This window comes from Clavelina lepadiformis, chromosome 2 (assembly GCF_947623445.1).
Source record: "Clavelina lepadiformis chromosome 2, kaClaLepa1.1, whole genome shotgun sequence".
NCBI lineage: Eukaryota > Metazoa > Chordata > Ascidiacea > Aplousobranchia > Clavelinidae > Clavelina > Clavelina lepadiformis.
This window is the reverse complement of record NC_135241.1, coordinates 8,863,610-8,882,707: the sequence shown is the minus strand read 5'-3', so window position 1 is coordinate 8,882,707 and position 19,098 is coordinate 8,863,610. Positions and strand designations below refer to the sequence as shown.

At 31.4% G+C, this 19,098-nt stretch overlaps 1 protein-coding gene across 13 annotated transcripts in view; it reads left to right on the top strand.

Annotated features, from left to right (window-relative positions):
• Window positions 1–19,098, top strand: part of LOC143446838 (uncharacterized) — a 64,136-nt gene that overhangs the window by 11,406 nt on the left and 33,632 nt on the right. For 9 of the 13 annotated variants that reach the window (XM_076946660.1, XM_076946659.1, XM_076946663.1 and 6 more), the window contains 58 exons: window positions 26–88; window positions 210–242; window positions 313–345; window positions 498–611; window positions 733–780; window positions 915–965; window positions 1,112–1,174; window positions 1,421–1,483; window positions 1,565–1,630; window positions 1,769–1,813; window positions 1,917–2,192; window positions 2,297–2,353; window positions 2,487–2,546; window positions 2,731–2,805; window positions 2,926–3,009; window positions 3,158–3,268; window positions 3,340–3,477; window positions 3,564–3,629; window positions 4,449–4,508; window positions 4,648–4,686; window positions 4,816–4,899; window positions 5,027–5,089; window positions 5,332–5,403; window positions 5,547–5,594; window positions 6,311–6,448; window positions 6,965–7,102; window positions 7,528–7,665; window positions 8,173–8,310; window positions 8,418–8,453; window positions 8,567–8,653; window positions 8,747–8,776; window positions 8,930–8,968; window positions 9,081–9,149; window positions 9,278–9,337; window positions 9,434–9,526; window positions 9,667–9,741; window positions 10,246–10,329; window positions 10,475–11,497; window positions 11,583–11,663; window positions 11,764–11,817; window positions 11,991–12,053; window positions 12,131–12,211; window positions 14,408–14,545; window positions 14,908–15,045; window positions 15,153–15,188; window positions 15,315–15,401; window positions 15,495–15,524; window positions 15,664–15,702; window positions 15,865–15,921; window positions 16,081–16,113; window positions 16,197–16,289; window positions 16,430–16,504; window positions 16,911–16,994; window positions 17,136–17,375; window positions 17,622–17,684; window positions 17,799–17,900; window positions 18,083–18,136; window positions 18,911–19,096. In XM_076946660.1, coding sequence (XP_076802775.1) covers window positions 26–88; window positions 210–242; window positions 313–345; window positions 498–611; window positions 733–780; window positions 915–965; window positions 1,112–1,174; window positions 1,421–1,483; window positions 1,565–1,630; window positions 1,769–1,813; window positions 1,917–2,192; window positions 2,297–2,353; window positions 2,487–2,546; window positions 2,731–2,805; window positions 2,926–3,009; window positions 3,158–3,268; window positions 3,340–3,477; window positions 3,564–3,629; window positions 4,449–4,508; window positions 4,648–4,686; window positions 4,816–4,899; window positions 5,027–5,089; window positions 5,332–5,403; window positions 5,547–5,594; window positions 6,311–6,448; window positions 6,965–7,102; window positions 7,528–7,665; window positions 8,173–8,310; window positions 8,418–8,453; window positions 8,567–8,653; window positions 8,747–8,776; window positions 8,930–8,968; window positions 9,081–9,149; window positions 9,278–9,337; window positions 9,434–9,526; window positions 9,667–9,741; window positions 10,246–10,329; window positions 10,475–11,497; window positions 11,583–11,663; window positions 11,764–11,817; window positions 11,991–12,053; window positions 12,131–12,211; window positions 14,408–14,545; window positions 14,908–15,045; window positions 15,153–15,188; window positions 15,315–15,401; window positions 15,495–15,524; window positions 15,664–15,702; window positions 15,865–15,921; window positions 16,081–16,113; window positions 16,197–16,289; window positions 16,430–16,504; window positions 16,911–16,994; window positions 17,136–17,375; window positions 17,622–17,684; window positions 17,799–17,900; window positions 18,083–18,136; window positions 18,911–19,096 — 5,694 coding nt within the window. Of the gene's footprint in view, window positions 1–25; window positions 89–209; window positions 243–312; window positions 346–497; window positions 612–732; window positions 781–914; window positions 966–1,111; window positions 1,175–1,420; window positions 1,484–1,564; window positions 1,631–1,768; window positions 1,814–1,916; window positions 2,193–2,296; window positions 2,354–2,486; window positions 2,547–2,730; window positions 2,806–2,925; window positions 3,010–3,157; window positions 3,269–3,339; window positions 3,478–3,563; window positions 3,630–4,448; window positions 4,509–4,647; window positions 4,687–4,815; window positions 4,900–5,026; window positions 5,090–5,331; window positions 5,404–5,546; window positions 5,595–6,310; window positions 6,449–6,964; window positions 7,103–7,527; window positions 7,666–8,172; window positions 8,311–8,417; window positions 8,454–8,566; window positions 8,654–8,746; window positions 8,777–8,929; window positions 8,969–9,080; window positions 9,150–9,277; window positions 9,338–9,433; window positions 9,527–9,666; window positions 9,742–10,245; window positions 10,330–10,474; window positions 11,498–11,582; window positions 11,664–11,763; window positions 11,818–11,990; window positions 12,054–12,130; window positions 12,212–14,407; window positions 14,546–14,907; window positions 15,046–15,152; window positions 15,189–15,314; window positions 15,402–15,494; window positions 15,525–15,663; window positions 15,703–15,864; window positions 15,922–16,080; window positions 16,114–16,194; window positions 16,290–16,429; window positions 16,505–16,910; window positions 16,995–17,135; window positions 17,376–17,621; window positions 17,685–17,798; window positions 17,901–18,082; window positions 18,137–18,910; window positions 19,097–19,098 lie in introns of those variants that run through there. The other 4 variants (XM_076946661.1, XM_076946662.1, XM_076946666.1 and 1 more) reach the window with 4 other exon arrangements.

Sequence of the window (19,098 nt, the reverse complement as noted above, 5' to 3'; positions counted from 1 at the left end):
TAAGTAAGTCATAATTCTTACTCAGCTTGCAAAAGGAGAGCTAGCTGCTGTGGAAGCCGCTAAGGAAATGGGTTTTAAAAATGTACCGGTAAGTTGTTCTTACTATTTCTTGTTGACGAATGCTCACCAGAAATCAATCAAATCTGAATAAAATTTTGTTCATCGCTGAATAACAATTATTATATCTGTTTAATTGTTTTGTTTTTTAGTATGGAAGTGTTGCTATGGATTACCAACCTGAGGTAAGTAATTTATCATTTATCATTTACAATCATCATTATTCATTTATCTGTTTTTTTGTTTTGTTTTTAGTATGAGAATGTTGCTATGGATTACCAACCTGAGGTGAGTATGGGGAGTTAAAAATTGACCCCTGAAAACGTTTTTAGTTAAACATTGGCTGCTGAAGGTTTTTGTCTTTAATTACAAAAAACTTCTGTGAAATCTTTTAAAGGATTGTGAAATAAACACCATCCGAAATATGTTTTCGTTTTTAGTTTGATCCATACGGAAGCAATTATGACAACGCATTTTTGAGAAATTCCTATTTGCCAGAAAAAAGTGGATCAAGTTTGTCGAAACTTGGCAGTCTTGTTCCTATTCCACCTTCGGTAATTCAACTTTAATGATTGCAGTTCTTGATAATGAATGTTTTAATTATTTATTATTTAGTAATTATTTTTTGTAGCTGTGCATTACTTGGTAGTTTTCTTTTCAACATTTATCATTTAGGCAAAAAGATCTTCATATAGTGTTGGTAAAATGAAAGGAAAGGAAGAGGTATCCTATTTATCATATTTATTTGCTCTAATATGTTTTCAACTCTTTTCTCTTTAAAATATCAATTCGACTTTATAAAATTAAAGGTTTATTTTTGAAAAACTTTTTTTCAAGAATCCTTTTTTAATTTTTAGATCTCTCTTCTTGATGCTGCAAAAAATGCTCAAGCAACATCTGTTATTAAGGTGGGTTAATTGGTTTCAGACTAGATGCTTTGCTGTAAAAAATTAATAGGTCAAAAATTAAGTAAAAATTCAAATAAAATGATTTCAAACGAAAAAAATAATTCATTGGTCTTGTCATACTTTTCTTTGTTGACACTGTAATTCAGCTCGCAAAAGAAGAGTTAGCTGCTACAGAAACACTTCGGGAAATGGAAAAATATCATGCACAAGTGAGGAACAGAATATTGCTAAAATATTTGCGTTGATCATTTTGTAAGCTTGGCCTTATCAATTAATAAACGAAACAAAAATAATTTCTATTTTCTTGCATAATTTGTCAGTTTTCTAAATTGAACGTGTCATTTACATAAATGATATGAACAATGACCATCCATATGATCAACATGTTCATTTATACCATTATCAAAAAACTCTCTCACCAAGGCCCTGTAAAAAAATTTTTCAATTGGAAACAGTGTGGAATTAGAGCTCAAGGAATTGATTCTGCAATGCCACCATATTCTCCTTCAATGGAAAAGGTTTAAATTATATAATTATGCCAATTTCAGTATCACTAATGTTGAAGTTTTGGTCACAATTTTGATTTTTTTTAAATTTAGGCTGCTAACTCAGAACTACCATCAAGCTCAACTCGGCAACAATCTGATGACAAATCTGGCAAAAAAGTAGGCCCCCACATTGATTGTCATGTCTATTTTTGTATTTTTTCATGTTAGGAAGCGGCAATTGATTTTCGAAGTATGTATGTTTAGTTGTTCTTTTGTTGTAAAATATGTTTGTAACTTCTGTATGAACGGTTTCAGAAAAAGAAGAAGAAAAAAAAGAAAAAGAAGCCTGAATTAAAACCGGTATGCATTATTTTCTTTTCAATACAGTAATACACCTACTGCATCTTAGTGTAGTTTTTGTATGAAGAAAGTTTTGCATGTATTATAATATTTTATGATGCAGCTTCCTCCTTTGAAACCTCCACCACAATGCTTTTTGCAACGTGCTCCAGATGGCACAATAATTCCCCCTCCAAAAAGGCTAGAACCACGTGAACCATTGTTTATGAACGATCAAATACCCTTTGTGGAAGACTTTGGGTTTGACCCTATCAAAATTAGTCCGAAACCATCAGATATTAAGGCGCCTCATCCACCATACATGGGTGGTCTGCCTATTGGAAAACGCCCTTTTGGGTACCATTTAAAAAATCCACGACTTCCGCCTCTTAATATCCCGGTAAGTGGAACTGTTGTGGTTATAATTTTTGTGCATATATGGTACAATTGTACTTTACATAATAGTATTATCTACATATGTAATTTTTTGTAATTTATATCTAGGAATCATTAAAAGTAGACGAACCGTCAATAACCATGTCAATGGTGCCACCATACCAAGTAAGAGTGAAATAAATGAAATATTAGACTAAACATAGAGCTTTGTCACCGAAAAAAAAAACAATGTGATTTTTTTTCATTTAAAGAGCTAAGCCAAAAAATCAAGAACTAACTAGTTTTAATATCTGAGCAGGCACGACCACTATCACCACCATTTTCATTGGAAAAAGACGATTTTTTTAAGGATTTCAAGGTAAAAATATTCATTTTTTAGTAACTGCTTGCAATGGATTTTTTCAGATTTGAATGGAATAATTCTGCTAAAAGTTTCTTACCTAGTTTTTCCCTTTCTCTAAAGATATATAACAAAAAGTAGAATATGCCATTAACATGTTACATGCAACTTACCAAAGTTTTTTAAATGATTATGTTTATAGGAACCCTTGTCCGGTTTTAAGGATGACAAGAAAGAGGACCAGGAAGATCCAAGTTGTACACAAGAACAACAAATGGTTGGTTTTGTTTCAATTTAATTTTTTAGTTTGCTCGATTTCACTAATTAAATATTTTCAATCCGAGAAAGGAGATTAGAAGTATACAGAAACGTAGTTTGTTCATTTTTCTATTTATAGCGATCTAGTCCAGAACTTAGTAAAACAGAGCTGATGTCAAAGGAGAAAGAAAATTTGAACTCGTTTTCTTCGTCAAAGCCTAAGGCAAGTTATCTCATTTTAATGATAACTATTTACATTTACAGGACTACAACTTTTACAGAAAATTTCTTACATGGTATAGCAATCAAAATTTATAACAAACAGTTTTGAAGCAGTGAATGATTGCTTTTTTTCTATGTCTTGTTTGCAGAATGAGCTTGATGCATCAGACAAAGAACTGGAGACAAACAGTTTTTCCAGGAGAGAGAACAAAAACAAGTCATCGTCTGCTTCTCATCCCGGACCTTCTAAAGTAGATCAGGTTTCTCCAACTTTCATCATTGTCTCATTTCATCAAATTTTATGAATGTCTCATATTTGTTTATTATGAAGCAGGATGCTGTTTACTGCAAACAACTCATCCAAGGTTTCGAGGAAGCAATGGAGCAAAAAATGTTAAAGCTGCAAACTCTTATGGAGCAATCTGAGAAAAAAATAGAAAAACAGTCTGCCCAAAACTCGAAAACCTGGGTAAGTCTGTTTTTCCTATTTTACCATATGATTCAAAAACAATTTTGCTTCCCAATTTTGAATATTGTTTTGTTTTATGTGTATAGACTGAAAAGTTTGTTGAGTTTCAAAAATCACTGGAAGGACTTAAATTGACAAGCAAAAAGCAGTTGGTGAGCACGAAATATCATTTATTGTGGAATGTGTTTTTCTCTCCATTTGTCTTACAGCATTTTGCTATCATTCAAGGCTGTTATAGCAAATGGCTTTTATTTATGTTTCTCTGTTCTGTTATCTTTTTCTGAAACATCTATTGCATCTACCTACAGCATGTTTACTATATTCAGTATTCACGCCCAACCGTCTATGTATCTAAAGTTTAGTCTTCTCCTTTTATCTAACAAATTCATCTGCAACATCTACCATTCTACCTGCTGACTTATCCTTCTCACATGATCATACCATCTCAATCTCGACTTTCTCAACTTCTTTTCGATCCTTGTTATGCCAACAGTGCCTCTAATCTTTTCCTTTTTTTAGTTTTATTCGTCTTTGTAACCCTAGCACAGGCCTTTACTTTTTTATTTCTACAACTAATTCTGTCATGTTAACTTGTATCTTGTCCAGAGATATCATCTCAAATCCATACAACATACCTACTCTAACTGCAATCTTTTGCATTATGTCTTTTTCCCAATATTTTGGTGATAACCTTTTGTCAAACATCACTCCCAAGATATTTCTCCCTTTTTTTCCACCAATTTGCATTATTTTCTTTACTTTTCTTCCACAATCCCCACTATTTTCAATTGTTTACATTAAGTGTTTGATCTCAGTGAATTTAGCCATCTCTGGCCCTTGCAAGCTTACAAACCCTCCTTTTCTTCATTTTGTTCTGAGGCCACACCTGTTTTTTTCGCATATGAAATTTGAAATATGTTTTTGTTTAATACAACTGAATAAACTTAGTATTGTAATGTTGTGTTAAACAGGATTCAATGTATAAAGATTGGTATAAAGAAAATGGTTATGGAAGTCATGGAAAATCAATGGTAAGAATTGTGGCAAAAATGTTTAATGAAGTTTAATGTTTAATGAACATCATATATTGTCATTATTGTAAAAATTTAAGACACAAACCTAGACTTTTTACTATCACTTGTTCATAACTAGTTACATTTGGTATTCTAGGATGAAGATGAAATTGATAGTTCCATAGACAAAGTCAAGGTGGAACTTTTGTTTTCTTAGTTGTTTAGTGCTTTAAGGCGTTAAAATCATGTTGAACTTCTTGTCTTCTACACTGATGTACTCGTATCTTCTACATGACACTGATTTTAGAATTGTTTCACCTTACAGGATAACAAATCAGGACCAGGCGAAGAGAAATCTCTTGATGGGATAAAACCTGAAGCAGACGACCTAAAACTAAGCCTAAAACAGGTTTGTTTTGACTTAACGATATTATTGTTTAAAAATTCTCAGTTTTATGCTACTAAATATCATCTTTCAATTTTGCACTTAACTATTTTCGTTTTTGCACAGGATTTAAATATTTTTTATCTTGCAGGATGAAGAGCCAGAAGAAAAGAAGGAACTGCAAAACGAAGCCAAAATTACCTATGAGGAATGGGTATGTTTATTATTTATTTACAATTTCGTCTTTATGTACCACATTTTATGTTTAATCGTATCATATACAACTAAAGTAATGATAATGACATTGCATTTGAGGTGTTACCTAGATAATAGGTTGCTCGTATCACATTAATAAGTTAAGTATAGACACAAAGCATTTGCTAAATAAATTAATTGCTTGTTTCTTTGCTTTTGTATACATTGTTTGAATAACACTGTTACATGTTTGTGGAGCAGTGCAAGCGCAAACAAGACTGGCAGGAAGAATATAACAGAATGGGCTATGATGTTATGGGTCAAAAGTTTTTGGTAATGTTTATTTTTAAATTTGGTAGTAATTATAAAGTGCGAGTTGTGGAGTGAGTCAATGAAATAATCACCTCTTTTTGCTTGATTATTATTTTTTTTGATAATTCTATTTACATGGTATAGTTTTACTGATTTCTTTATAGGATGAATATTGGGAAGATTTTCATAAAAAATACGGTGACTTTCCAAAGGTTAGTGCTTAGTTATTCATCTTTCCTCAATGTAGCTCCCATTATGTGAGTGTTATTGTAGTTTCCCTCGCAGAGTTTGTGTGTGTTGAATACCATATGCAGTGTATTGCAGGCATGTCAAATATGCCTGTGAGCATGACCTTTCTTGAGTTCATGTGTGGTTTCGGTTTTCAATCGAATGTTTTGTCAAAAATTATTGTCTAGCGCCATTTTTGAAATAGCCACCTGCTTGTCACTTAAATATTGTATCAAAGTTTATGTGTTCTGCCATTAGGTGTTTGAAAGGTTTACCTATATATTAAATGTTAACTCAAAGAAGTTCTTTTTATAAAAGAGGTAAAAAAGCATAATGTGTTTTACAAAGAATAATTGTTATGTGGTCCTGAATAGAATGTGGAGTTCTCTCAAGTCATGCCCAGTGTGATGCATTTGTTTTAGAACCTAATTCTACGGTTGATTTTTGCAGTTTTCCAATAATACAACAAACCAATAATTCTTTTCTTGAAATACTTTAAGAATATCACATGAAAAATTTTCCTTAACATTAAGTTGCATGTTTATGAAAAGTGTGGTGATCTTTTTTGGGTGTTATTATCAAAAATAATGTTTTTTGTGACACCTTGTCTTAAAAACAAAACCTGTGAATGTTAAAAGGTGTCTGGCATATTGTTTTACTGATGAATTATTATTCATTTTCCTATTATTTCCATGTTCAGGAGGAAAATAAAGAGATGTCTGAAAGCACAGAGCTCAACTCATGGGATCTTCCAACTCCACCTGGTGAAAATCCGGATGCAGATGACACTGACAATGATATTGAAGATATTTTTGCATTTGATGCCAAGTCAGAAAAGGTTGAAAATATTTTTTATTTACTTTCAATAGGCCTGACTTTCAGCCTATCAGTTGTAAACTGCTTTAACCTCTACTGCAGGAAACCTTAGTTTAGGTTTGCAACATTGCGTAAATTTGAACTGGTAATACTATTATTATTTGTAAAATCGTCAATGTTGATTGCAATCAGAAAGAAAAGCTGCTGAAATTTATCGTTCAAATAGTTCTTTTTGTAAATATATGCTGGATAAATACATTTTAAATATACTTTAAGGGTATGGCTGTAAGATTTTTGATTTTGTTAAACTTTCAGCATAAGTCAATTTCAAACGCAAAATGCATTTTACAAAAATCACTTTGATTTCAAGTTTGTTTGGGTTTGTTTGAGTTACATAATATTGCTATATATGGCTTTAGAAAACAGAAAAAATGCAAAAACAAAAATACATTAACAGAATATAAAAAATACCTATCCTATATGCTGCTTCATTGTATTTATTAGTATACTGGCAAAATTTATCTTGAAGTTTGTTCAGGAGGAAAATAAAAAGAAGTCTGAAGACTCAAAAGTCAACTCATGGGACCTTCCAACTCCACCTGTGGAAAATCGAGTGGCAAATGACACTGACAATGACATTGAAGATATTTTAGCATCTGATGCCAAGTCAAAAAAGGTGAAAATATTTTTTATTTACTTTATGCGGACCTAGATTTCAGTCTTGTACAAAGTAGTAGCCCATAATGCTTGTACTCCAAAAGAAAAACGCTGAAATTATCCTTTAAATAGTTTTTTTGTCAAAACATGTGGAACAAAAGCTTTTTGTTACAACTATAAGAGTATGGGTTTAGATATTTTGATTTTGTTCAAATTTCTGGATAAGTTGATTTCAAGAACAAAATAAATTTTACAAAAATCACTTTGATATAAATCTGGTTGGGTGTGTTTGAGTTAAATAGTATTACTATATATGGCTTTATAAAAAAAAGAAAACAACAACAAAAATACATTAACAAAGTGCAAAACAAAATATCTATTCCACATGCTGCTGCAGTGTATTTTTTGGTTTACTGGCAAAAGTATATCTTGAACTTTGTTCAGGAGGAAAATAAAAAGAAGTCTGAAGACTCAAAAGTTAACTCATGTGACCTTTCAACTCCAACTGCTGAAAATCCAGTGGCAAATGACATTGACACTGATATTGAAGATATTTTAGCATCTGATGCCAAGTCAAAAAAGGTGAAAATATTTTTCATTTACTTTACGCGGACCTAGATTTCAGTCTTATCAGTTGTAAACTGCTTTAACCGTTACTGTACAAAGTAGTAACCCTTAGTTTAAGTTAGAAACTTTTTGTAAATTAGAGTTTTTAATATAAACATTACCTGTAATTAATACCATCAATGCTTGTACTCCACAACAAAAACGCTGAAAGTGTTTTTCAAATAGTTTTTTGTCAATTCATGTAGGACAAAAGCTTTTTGTAACCAACTATAAGAGTATGGGTGTTAGATGTTTGATTTTGTTCAGTTTTGAGGATAAGTTGATTTCAAGAACAAAATAAAATTTACAAAAATCACCTAGATCTAAGTTTGAGGTAAATAATGTTGTTGTATATGGCTTTATACAAAAAAGAAAACAACAACAAAAATACACTAACAAAGTGCAAAACAAAATATCTATCGCACATGCTGCTGCAGTGTATTTTTTGGTTTACTGGCAAAATTTATCTTGAACTTTGTTCAGGAGGAAAATAAAAAGAAGTCTGAAGACTCAAAAGTCAACTCATGTGACCTTTCAACTCCAACTGCTGAAAATCAAGTGGCAAATGACATTGACACTGATATTGAAGATATTCTCGCATCTGATGCCAAATCAGAAAAGGTGAAAACATTAACCTGATTTTTGTGGTCTACCTGTGCCGTTTATTTGGCACTAATTGTAAACTGCTCTGAAAACACTCAGTTAAACGTATGAAACTTATGTTTCAGGAAACAGACAAATCATTTGTTTCCATTCCCACAGAAGTAAGCATATTTAGTGAAATATCTCTGTAATTTATCAACATTTTGCACTTAGTCAACTTTCTGTTATTTTTGTTGTTGGTTGCCAAATAATTCTAAAATTCCTGTTTGTACAGAAAATTCGAAAGGAAACTGTCTACCAGGGACACACGATTGTGGCTTATGTTAAAAAACCCGGCACTGGAATACACCGACCAGAACCGGTAAACCAATGTTCTAAACAAATTGTTTCTACTTGCTTTTGGCATAGCAATTTTTTGCCTGTTGTATAATATCGTCTTTTCATATTTTTTAAGGAATGTGAACTCTCTGGCCTTTCTCTCTCGGTAAGGTTATTTTGATGTTAGAAGTCTATTGAATATTTTCATATTTTTATACATTAGTTAGTCTGGTATCATGTCATTTTATAATACATCAAATTTTACATATTCTACATTTTGTCTGTCTTATGTCTAATCAAGTCTGTTTAACATTTGCAGGATGGCATAGAAAGAAAGACAGATAAAATAGAAAAAGAGGTATAGGCAGTTTTAATGTGTTGTGAACAACTGTGGCTGTTGTTATTATTTTATTGTTAATTTACTTGTCTCAACTTGTTTATATGTAAAGTATGTTTGTTTCATCATATAGGAATTGGAAGGACAAAAGGAAGAGCAAAAACAAGAGGAGAAAGCTGAAATAGCTGTCGAAGAAGAAAAGGTAGGACAATAATCTACGAAGTTTTGTAGAAAGTTATTTAACTAATTTTGTAAAACCACATAAAATGTACTTGTAAAACGCTGTTGGTATTTTACTTAAAAACTAAACTTTTTCATTTAACAACATAGGAACTGGAAGGACAAAACAAAGAACTAGAAGAAGAGAAGAAACCTGCCGAAACAGAAAAGGTGGAAGAACAGTATTCAGGACAATTAATAAAATAACTTTTGTAGAAAAAAGTAAAAATTTTTATGCTTTGTACAAAAATTATTTTGTCTTTTTAGGCAAGTGAATTGTTGGGAAAGGTGAAAACTGAAGAAGTGTCACTTGATAATACTAATTTGTCAGAAGAAGATAAAATGAAGAACAATGATCAGGCAAGTATCGCATCTTGTACTTTTTTTGTCGAGATCTAAGTGTGCGTTTTGAGAACTGCGGTTGGAATTTTACCCTTAACAAAATCATTTTTCCAAAAGAATATGTTTATTTAACTGTAAATATGGTATTTAATGTGTAGACTGTTGGTGAAGAAAAAATCGAAAAAGAACAGACTTCAACAACAGCTCCAGAAACAAAATTAGCGGAGCAAAAGGTATTAAAATATTACTTAGTTTAGGGGTCTCAAACTCAAATTGCTGTGAAGGCCAAAGAAAGACTTAATTTACCCTGAGGGCTGCAATACAACCTAAAAAGTTTAAAAGAAAACACAATAAGAGCACAAGTGTTTAATGCAATTTTGTACTGAAATTCGAAAATTGCTTGATGCAATATTGTATACTGTTTAAATCTGTGAACAATTGTGTGGGACTTAAAAAAAGTTAATTGTTTATATTATTTGAAAATTCCAAAATACATTAAGTACCGCTTTTAAAATATTCTTATGAGCTGCTAGTTTTAGATTGCTGATTTAGTTGAATAGCATGCTTGGTATACAGTTCTGTTGCTTTTTATGCTTTTTAAACTGTTTATTAAAGTTTTACTTCTAATCATTTGCACAATATAGTTAATTGCTGATAACTTGTTGAAAGTATAATGCTGATCTTGTCTTAATAACAATCTTTCCAGATCTTTAAATATTTTTGATTATATTTTCCAGGCGGAGTGCAGCTACACCAGTCCAGCGATGAAGCATTTTATTACCCAGGGAAATGGAGACAATAGTGCACCAAAGACACAAGAAGTATGTTGCTGTTTTTATGAATTTAAAAAAAAATTTAATCAGATAAATCTTAACCAGAAAGTTTCCAAGCATACTGTTTTATATTGATAGTTTCTTGTTAAAAGAAAAGCTGTCAGTCACCCCTAACCAATTTAATTTATTTTAGGAAAGTATAGTAATACGAAGACAAAAAAGAGCACCTTGGTGGAAGAAGGTCAAAGTAGAATTCCGATCTGTCTTCATGTTGCAACAGGAAGAAGATGAGATGGAATCGGTCACTTTAGCGGAGCTAACCAAACGCCAGGAAATAAAGCATAAGAAAAAAATGGATAAAATTCATGGGAAAGAAGAGTTAAGGCAGGCAAAGAGAAAAGAAAAGGAACAAAAGAAACTTAGAAAAAGCGAAAAGAAGGAGGAAAAGGCACGCAATAAAGAAAAGAAAAAAGACAAAAAAATGAAAAAGAGAGAAGCACGATTAAAAAGGGATGTTGCAGAGCAGCAAATGTATAAGTTCTATACTGACTCTTTACAAAGAGCCAAAAGGTTACGCAAAGAAAGTAAAAGAGCTGGCAAAAGGAAAGCAAAAAGGGAAAAAAAGGAACGGAAGGCTAGGGATAAAACTAAAAAAGCAGTAGAAAAGGTTCAAAAAAAGGTGGACGCGATAAAACATAAGCAAGAAAAGAAAGAAAATAGAAAAAAGAATGAGGAGGATAAGTACAGGAGAAAGTTGGAAAAGGCAGGTTACAATGAAGAGAAAGTTAAAGAAAAAATGGCTCTCAAGGAAGAGGAGATGAAAGAAAAGTTAGAACGTAAACAGCGAGAGCTAGAATTGAAAGATAATGAAAACACCAAGAAAATTAAAAGGGCTTGGTTTAAGCTTGGGAAGAAGTATGAAAAAAAACATATTGATTTAGAAGAGAAGAAGAAAAAAATCGCAGAAAAGCATGCTAAGAAGGAAAAAAATTGGGCTTTAAATTTAGAAAACCGTCGAGGAAAAAATGCAATGACAGAATTGGAAAAGAAAGGAAAGAGGATTACAAAGTTGATAAAAAAGGAGAGGAAAGATGCTAAAAAAGAAATGACGATTTGGAAGAAGGCTGAAAAGAAAAAACTGAAAGAAGAAAGCAAAGAGATCAAGAAAGAAGATAAGGTTAAAAATAAGAAACAAAAGAAGGTTAAAAAGAGACAAGTAAGTTATACTTATTCCAATTTTTTGTTCATTGTAGTATGCCTTTTCTTGCTTAGCCCTAAATATTGATCATTTTCGCTCTCAGGAATGGGCTTTGAAGATTGAGAAAGACTACGACTCCACTTCACTTGAAGACTTTGAGGAAAATATGACCAAGTTGGAATTGGTAATTACAGGTTTTGGTGTATATTGAGATTTTTTGTGGTTTAAAATTAACAAGTTGATCATTAAATGAGTAATATTAATTTTAAAATTCAATTTTTCAGGATGGAAAAATGGAGAAAACAGCAAATTCAAATGATGAAGATGTTGAACAAAAGGTTAGTTATGTAGCTTTTGTGTATAGAATAGTTAACAAAGTAAAACAGACAACAAAAATAATTTTAAAACATTTGTGTCATTACTTCAGCGTATTATTATTACAGTTATAATATTTCAGTTATTGCAAATTGTTATTAACTTACACGTTATTTTTACTTTACTGTTATTACAGGGCGATGCTTGCATGTCAATGGAGGCACGTATGAAAAAAAGTTATGGAATTTTAAAACAGGAGGTGAAACATTTACAAAATATTTATGTACAGTTTGAGAACAATTCAAATCATTCAATTTTATATTTCTTGCAAAATAGCGAAAGCAAATTTGGCTTACAAAGAGGGCACAGGAAAAGAAAAGGATGCAAAAAACCCATGAGGTCGTTGCAAGCAATGAGGTACTATAGATGCGGCACATATGAATATGTTTTTGGATAAATATTTTTTTAAATTATCGCTCTTCATTCATTTGCTATAAAAAAGAACAAACACCCTTGCAAAATTTCACAAATGCAAACTATGAACTTGTGAATGGTAGTGGATCACCAGAACTTCACAACAATGCAATAAATTATTACAAAATCGGCTTGGAAAGCTATGTATTTCTGAGCTATTTCTGGAAAACTATCTAATTAGATTTACATTTCTCGAAGTGATTTAATGTGACAAATGTTTATTATGGATAATTCTCGTTTAGTAGACTCAGACATTAAACATTTTACGTATTGTTTTCAATACTAGTACAGGAAGCAGAGCACTGTAAGCCACCCATCTGCATTTACAACATAGCAATGTAAAGCACAGGGCGTTAAACTTGAGTTGTTCTTAGGGCCACACTGCAATTTTCGAACAAATTGTTTGCAAAACCAAACTATGAAAGTTTTTTCAAAATTCAGCCAAAATTTTTGGTTAGATCAAAATTTGTCAAAAATGGTTAAAGTGAGGAGCATTTCCAAAAATACACTGGTTAAGCAACTATTGCCGAAAATAAGTGGCAAAAATACACAAATTCGTCTTTTAATATTGCTTTTATTACCACAAGATATAACAATGGGCATGACTCAATGTGTTTGATAAGCACTGAAACAATGTTTTGTGTGATCGATAGGTAAAAGGTATAAGTAAAGTGGACTATGTGTATAACAACAATATTTTGCATTAAATAAGTCATGGCCAGCTTACCATTGGTGTATTTGTAATGATGAATGTTATTGCTAAGTTCTAGCTGAGTTTACACTGTACCTTGTGCTAAGTGCAGCATAGTAGTGAACCAGTAACTGCCAATTTGTCACAAAATGTTTTTACAAAAAAGCGGTGGTTCATTTTTTAACGCTAAGTCAGTTTTTATTGATTCCAACATAGTTGCACTTTCCCCATAATCTCGATGTCAACTGGAATCATATTACGCCTTAATGAATAAAATCAATTTTTAAAAAGCAAAAAGGGTCATTTTCAATGCCAAGATTTAAATTGGTATCAATATTAAACCACATAGAAAACATGTTGCTCCAAAATTAAAACGTTTCTGATTTCGTTAAAGTCATACAAAGGCCTATGCAGACCTCTTTAAACCAATCAGAGGGCAAAGTGGTTGGTGTGCCAAATGGGAAATTACCGAAGTAAATAACTAGTTAAAAATTTTATAATTAATTAAAATTTTAAAATTCATTAAAGTAATTTTATAATTAAAAATTTTTCATTAAGAAATTTTAGATTAAAAACTCAATTTCTTTTTACTGCACCAGGAGCTTTAGACATGTGATTTTAGTCATGTTTGAGTTTGAGGTAGCCCCGAACAAGCTCAATTTATTTGTAAAATTTCTGACAAGCCCATGTGGGCATTTCGGAGTGTTGTTGTGACAATTTCACTTTATAAAAAGCAAGTTAATTATTTAATATTTTATATATTTCTACTCCATGCTCCACGTGAACTGAGTATTGAATCAAATATAACATGAACTGAATCTAGGTTACCTGTTTCTGTTTAGGTTGCTTAAAATTCATTTTTTGTTCTTTCTAACTGTGTCATGTTCTACTCATACTTCTTTTTCATCTTTTTGTTTTCTTGTTTTTTCTGCATGGCTATTTTTTCTGTAGCATATTGCTGCTCTTTTTCAATCCAATTGAATCATCAATCCATTTTTTAACCCATAAAATTTAAAAACACACCGAAATCTTTCCTAACTGATTTCAACGTAGTTGTACTTTCCTCATAGCTTCAAGGTGAACTGGATTCATATTTTGTCTCATTCATTAAAGCCCATTTCTAAAAGCTAAACAGTCAATTTTTAACACCAAGCCTGAAAATGGTATATGTGGATGAACTTAACATTAAAATAAATGTAACTTACCGGTTTATTTTTACGCTGGTACTGCGGTACACGGTACTGGTCATACTTCTGTTTGAGCTTTTTGTTTTTTCATTTTCTGGATTTCCGTTTTCTCCTTAGCATACCGATGAACTTTTTTGATCTGATTTAAAAGTTAAGCCAGTAATTATTAGTGTTGAAAACACGGTTTTAAATTTTTCATAAGTAACTGATAATGAAACACAAAAACACAAACATTCACTTTCCTGTCATTGCTATTTTTAGAAGCAAAGTAAACAGAAGTCTGAAGACTCAAAAGTCAACTCATGTGACCTTCCAACTCCACCTGTGGAAAATCAAGTGACAAATGACACTGACAATGTTATTGAAGATATTTTAGCATCTGATGCCAAATCGGAAAAGGTGAAAAAATTTTTCATTTACTTTGTATGCACCTGACTTTCAGCCTATCAGTTGTAAACTGCTTTAACCTCTACTGTAGGAACCCATAGTTTAGGTTGGAAACGTTGTGTAAATATGAATTTTTACTCCAAAAGAAAAAATGTTGACATTTATACTTCAAATAGTCATTTTACAACAAATACCTAGATATCAGGTCTGGTTGGGTTTGTTTGAGTCAAATATTTTTGCCATATATGGCTTTATAAAAAAAGAAAACAACAATAAAAATACAGTAACAGAATATGAAGCAAAGTATCCATCCAACATGCTGCTGCAGTGTATTTTTTGGTTTCCTGGCAAAATTTATCTTGAACTTTGTTCAGGAGGAAAATAAAAAGAAGTCTGAAGACTCAAAAGTCAACTCATGTGACCTTCCAACTCCACCTGTGGAAAATCCAGTGGAAAATGACATTGACACTGATATGGAAGACATTTCAGCATCTGATGCCAAGTCAGAAAAGGTGAAAATATTACCCTGATTTTTGTGGTCTACCTGTGCCACAATTATGGCACTAATTGTAAACTGCTCTGAAAACACTCAGTTAAACGTATGAAACTTATGTTTCAGGAAACGGACAAATCATTTGTTTCCATTCCCACAGTAGTAAGTGTGTTGGCAACACACATTATTTATTGAAATTTGTCTGTAAATTATCATTTTGCAATTAATCATCTTTTTGTTATTATTGTATATTGGTGGCCAATAATTCTAAAAATTTTGTTTTTATAGAAAATTCGAAAGGAAACTGTCTCCGGGAGTCACAAATTTGTGCCAAATACTAAAAAAAGTAGAGCTGGAATACACCGACCAGAACCGGTAAATCAATGTTCCAAACAAATTGTTTCTACTTGCTTTTGGCAAAGCAAATTTTTGCCTGTTGTATAATATCGTCTTTTCATATTTTTTAAGGAATGTGAACACTCTGACCTTTCTCTCTCGGTAAGGTTATTTTGATGTTAGAAGTCTATTGAATATTTTCAATTTTTTTATATGTTAGTTGGTGAGCCATTTTTATAATACATGGTCTTTTACATATTTTACATTATGTTATCTGATCAAGCCTGTTTAACATTTGCAGGATTACATAGATAGACAGAAAGAAAAAGTGGAAAAAGCGGTACAGACAGTTTTCGTTATGTATATATATATTACGTTGTTATATATAATAATATATATTATGTTGTGTGCAACTGTGGCTGTTTTATATTGTTTTTCAGTTAATTAACCTGTTTTAAGTTGTTGAAATTCGTTTGTTAAGTATGTGTGTTTTATCATATAGGAATGGAAAAGAAAAAACATAGAGCAAAGTACTCAAACAGCTGCTGAAGAAGAAAAGGTAGGACAATAATTTGATAAGTTTTCCACACAAGTAGAAAGTTATTTAATTAATTTTGTAAAACCATAAGAAATGTATTCTTATTTATAATATTGAACGAACCTTTTCAATCTGTAGACATTTTACTCACAAACTAAACTTGTTCTTTTAATCGGATAGGAATTGGAATGTGGAGACGCTGAAGCAAAAAAGGTGGAAGAAGAGTGTTCAGGACAATTAATTAAATAATTTTTGTAGAAAAAGTGAATTATATAAAAATTATGTTGTCTTTTTAGGCAAGTAAATTATTGGAAAAGGAGACAACTGAAGTAGTGTCACTTGATGATACCAATTTATCAGAAGAAGAAAAAGTGAAGAACAATGATCAGGCAAGTATCGCATCTTTTACTTTTTTTGGCGAGTTGGAGGTGTGTATTTTGACCACTGTGGTTGGAATTTGACTGTTTACTTACAAAATTTGTTTTCAGACAGAGTATTTTTTACCCTAAATATGGTGTTTAATTTGTAGACTGTTGGTGAACGAAAAAGTAAAAAACAAAAGACTTCATTAACAGTTCCGAAAATAAGATTAGCAGAGCAAAAGGTATTAAAATATTATTTAGTTTAGAGATCCCAAAATGAAATTGCCCTGAGGGCTATGAGGAATTTTAATTTAACCTGAGGGCCGCCATTTGTGAACTTTTTAAATATATGTATAAATGGTTTAAAGGTTTTTTTGAAAATTCCAAAAACATTACGGGCGGCATAAAATATATTATTGTGAGCAGCTTGTATTGTTTTAACCTTGATTTAGTTGTATAGAATGCGTGCTATACAGGTCTGCTTCTGTCTTTGCTTTTTAAACTGTTTATTAATTTTTTACTTGAAATTATTCGTACAGTATAATGTAGTTACTGTAATTGCTGATAACTTGTTGAAAGTATAATGCTAATCTTGTCTTAATAGCAATCTCTCCAGATCTTTAAATATTTTTGATTATTTTTTGCCAGCCGGAATGCAGCTACACCAGTCCAATGATGAATCATTTTTTTACACAGGGATATGGAGACAATAATGCATCAAAGACAAATGAAGTAGGTTATTTTTTATGATGTTTTTCAATTTAACCAGATAAATCTCAACCAGAAAGGTTACCAAGCATACTGTTTTATATTGATAGTTTCTTGTTGAACAGAAAACTGTCAGTCACCCCTAACCGATTTAATTTATTTTAGGAAATTGTAGTAATACAAAGACCTAATAGAAAGCCTCTGTTGGAGAAGGTCAAAGTGGAATTGCGACCTGTCATCATATTGCAACAGGAAGAAGATGAGATGGAATCATCCACTTTAGTGGAACCTAGTAAAGCAGAAAAGTTAAAGAATAAGAAAAAAATGGCTAGAATTGGTAGAAAAGAAAAGTTAAGAGAGAGTTCACCTCAGGACTTTAAGGAAAATGTCAGCGAGCTGGAATCGGTAAAGACAGACATTTATGTGTATATTGATTTTTTGGGATTTTAATCTTTTTGTTGATCATCAATCAGCATTATTATTTTAAAAAGTTAACTTTTAAACAGGATAATTTTTAGTGAACATGAGTTTCAGATGTTGAATTATAGCTTATGAATTTATTTGATATCTGTTGATAGGATAGTTAGCACAAATAGTTTAAAAAACCTGGAACCATATATTACCTACCACTTTTACCTGAATATGTTATAGAGTGATACTTGCATGACAGTTGGAGAACACATGAAAAACAATTATGAGGATTTAAAAAAGAAGGTATAGCAATTACAAAATATTTATGTATACTCCGAGAGAAATTTACAGTCAATTAATTTTTCTAATTGATTTCAACGATTTTGTACAAATTTTTCTTTATTGTTTGCGAAATAGCGAAGGCAAGTTTTGCCTGCAAGGGGAGTCCACAAAAAGAAGATGTTGCCAACTGAGTTGAGCGTGCAAAATGAGAGATTAGGAAACAACATAAGTAATGAGGTAAATGCATCACACAAGAGTATTAATCTGAATTAAGTTTCATAACAAGCAATTTCAATTTTATAGATTTATGTATATTTTTTTAAATAAATATTGTAAATGTATATATATGTAAATGTATGTATATGAAAAAATGTATATTTTTTCTTTAATAAACTACATCTTTTTAAAATTTGTTATAGCAAAGTTTCGAAACTATGAGTGATAGTGAGTCACCACAACTTTGCAGTAACGCGGTAAGTTCTCTCAAAATAGCTAATTACACAAGAATATGTTTCTCTTTTTATTGTTTTACAATCATAACCAATTTGTAATCAATTTATCGAGAGCTTTTCATGTGTTTGTTCTTGATGCTTTGCTTAGTATCGTAACGTATTCATATACCTAGTAGAGAGCGTGTGCTCCAGCAGGACAAAACATTGATCTTGGAAAAGATTCTAAAAATGCTAACAAAGTCTAAACCTTTGTCAAATGTCACCTGTATGAACGATTTAGCCGAACACAAATACCAACACTAGTGAAATCGAATACAACATTACCTATGAATTTATGAGTATTGGTCAAAGGAACAATGTGATTTTTTGTTTTGCTTTAATTGGACCTGCATTTTTTAGACTTAAGCATTTTACCAAACAAAGTTAAGCTTTCATTGCCTTTTTTAATTTTTTTAAAACAAAACATCACGCATAGTATTTTTCCTGTAACCCTGTACCAACATAGATTTTATGTGTATAACTTAGATTGAATCAGGGGAATAAAGAGAAGGTTTATGAAAATAATATCATTATTCTTTAGAGATCCATTTTATACATCATTTTTGTACAAAATTTATATCAGTACATTTGTATCAAAGCTGCCTGTTACCATTGTAAAATTATACTGTCTGACAAAGATTACATACCGTTTATGCTTGTTTTATGATGCCTTCATTTCTATTATGAATCAAGATATTTTTTTGCTGTATTGGCATTATGATTAATAATTTCTCATTTTGTTTTAATTGTGTTTAGGAAATTTGTAAGCCTTCCAGAGCAAGTTATACGGCGGAATGGTTACAAAAACATCATTTAACCAGCAAGGGCACCACATCTGCTGTAAGGGAAACACAAGAACAGCATATGAGTTTCAATAAATTCATGGCTCTACTTGGGAATTTAACTGACAAAATTGATTATCTCATAAAAGAGATTAAAAAGGT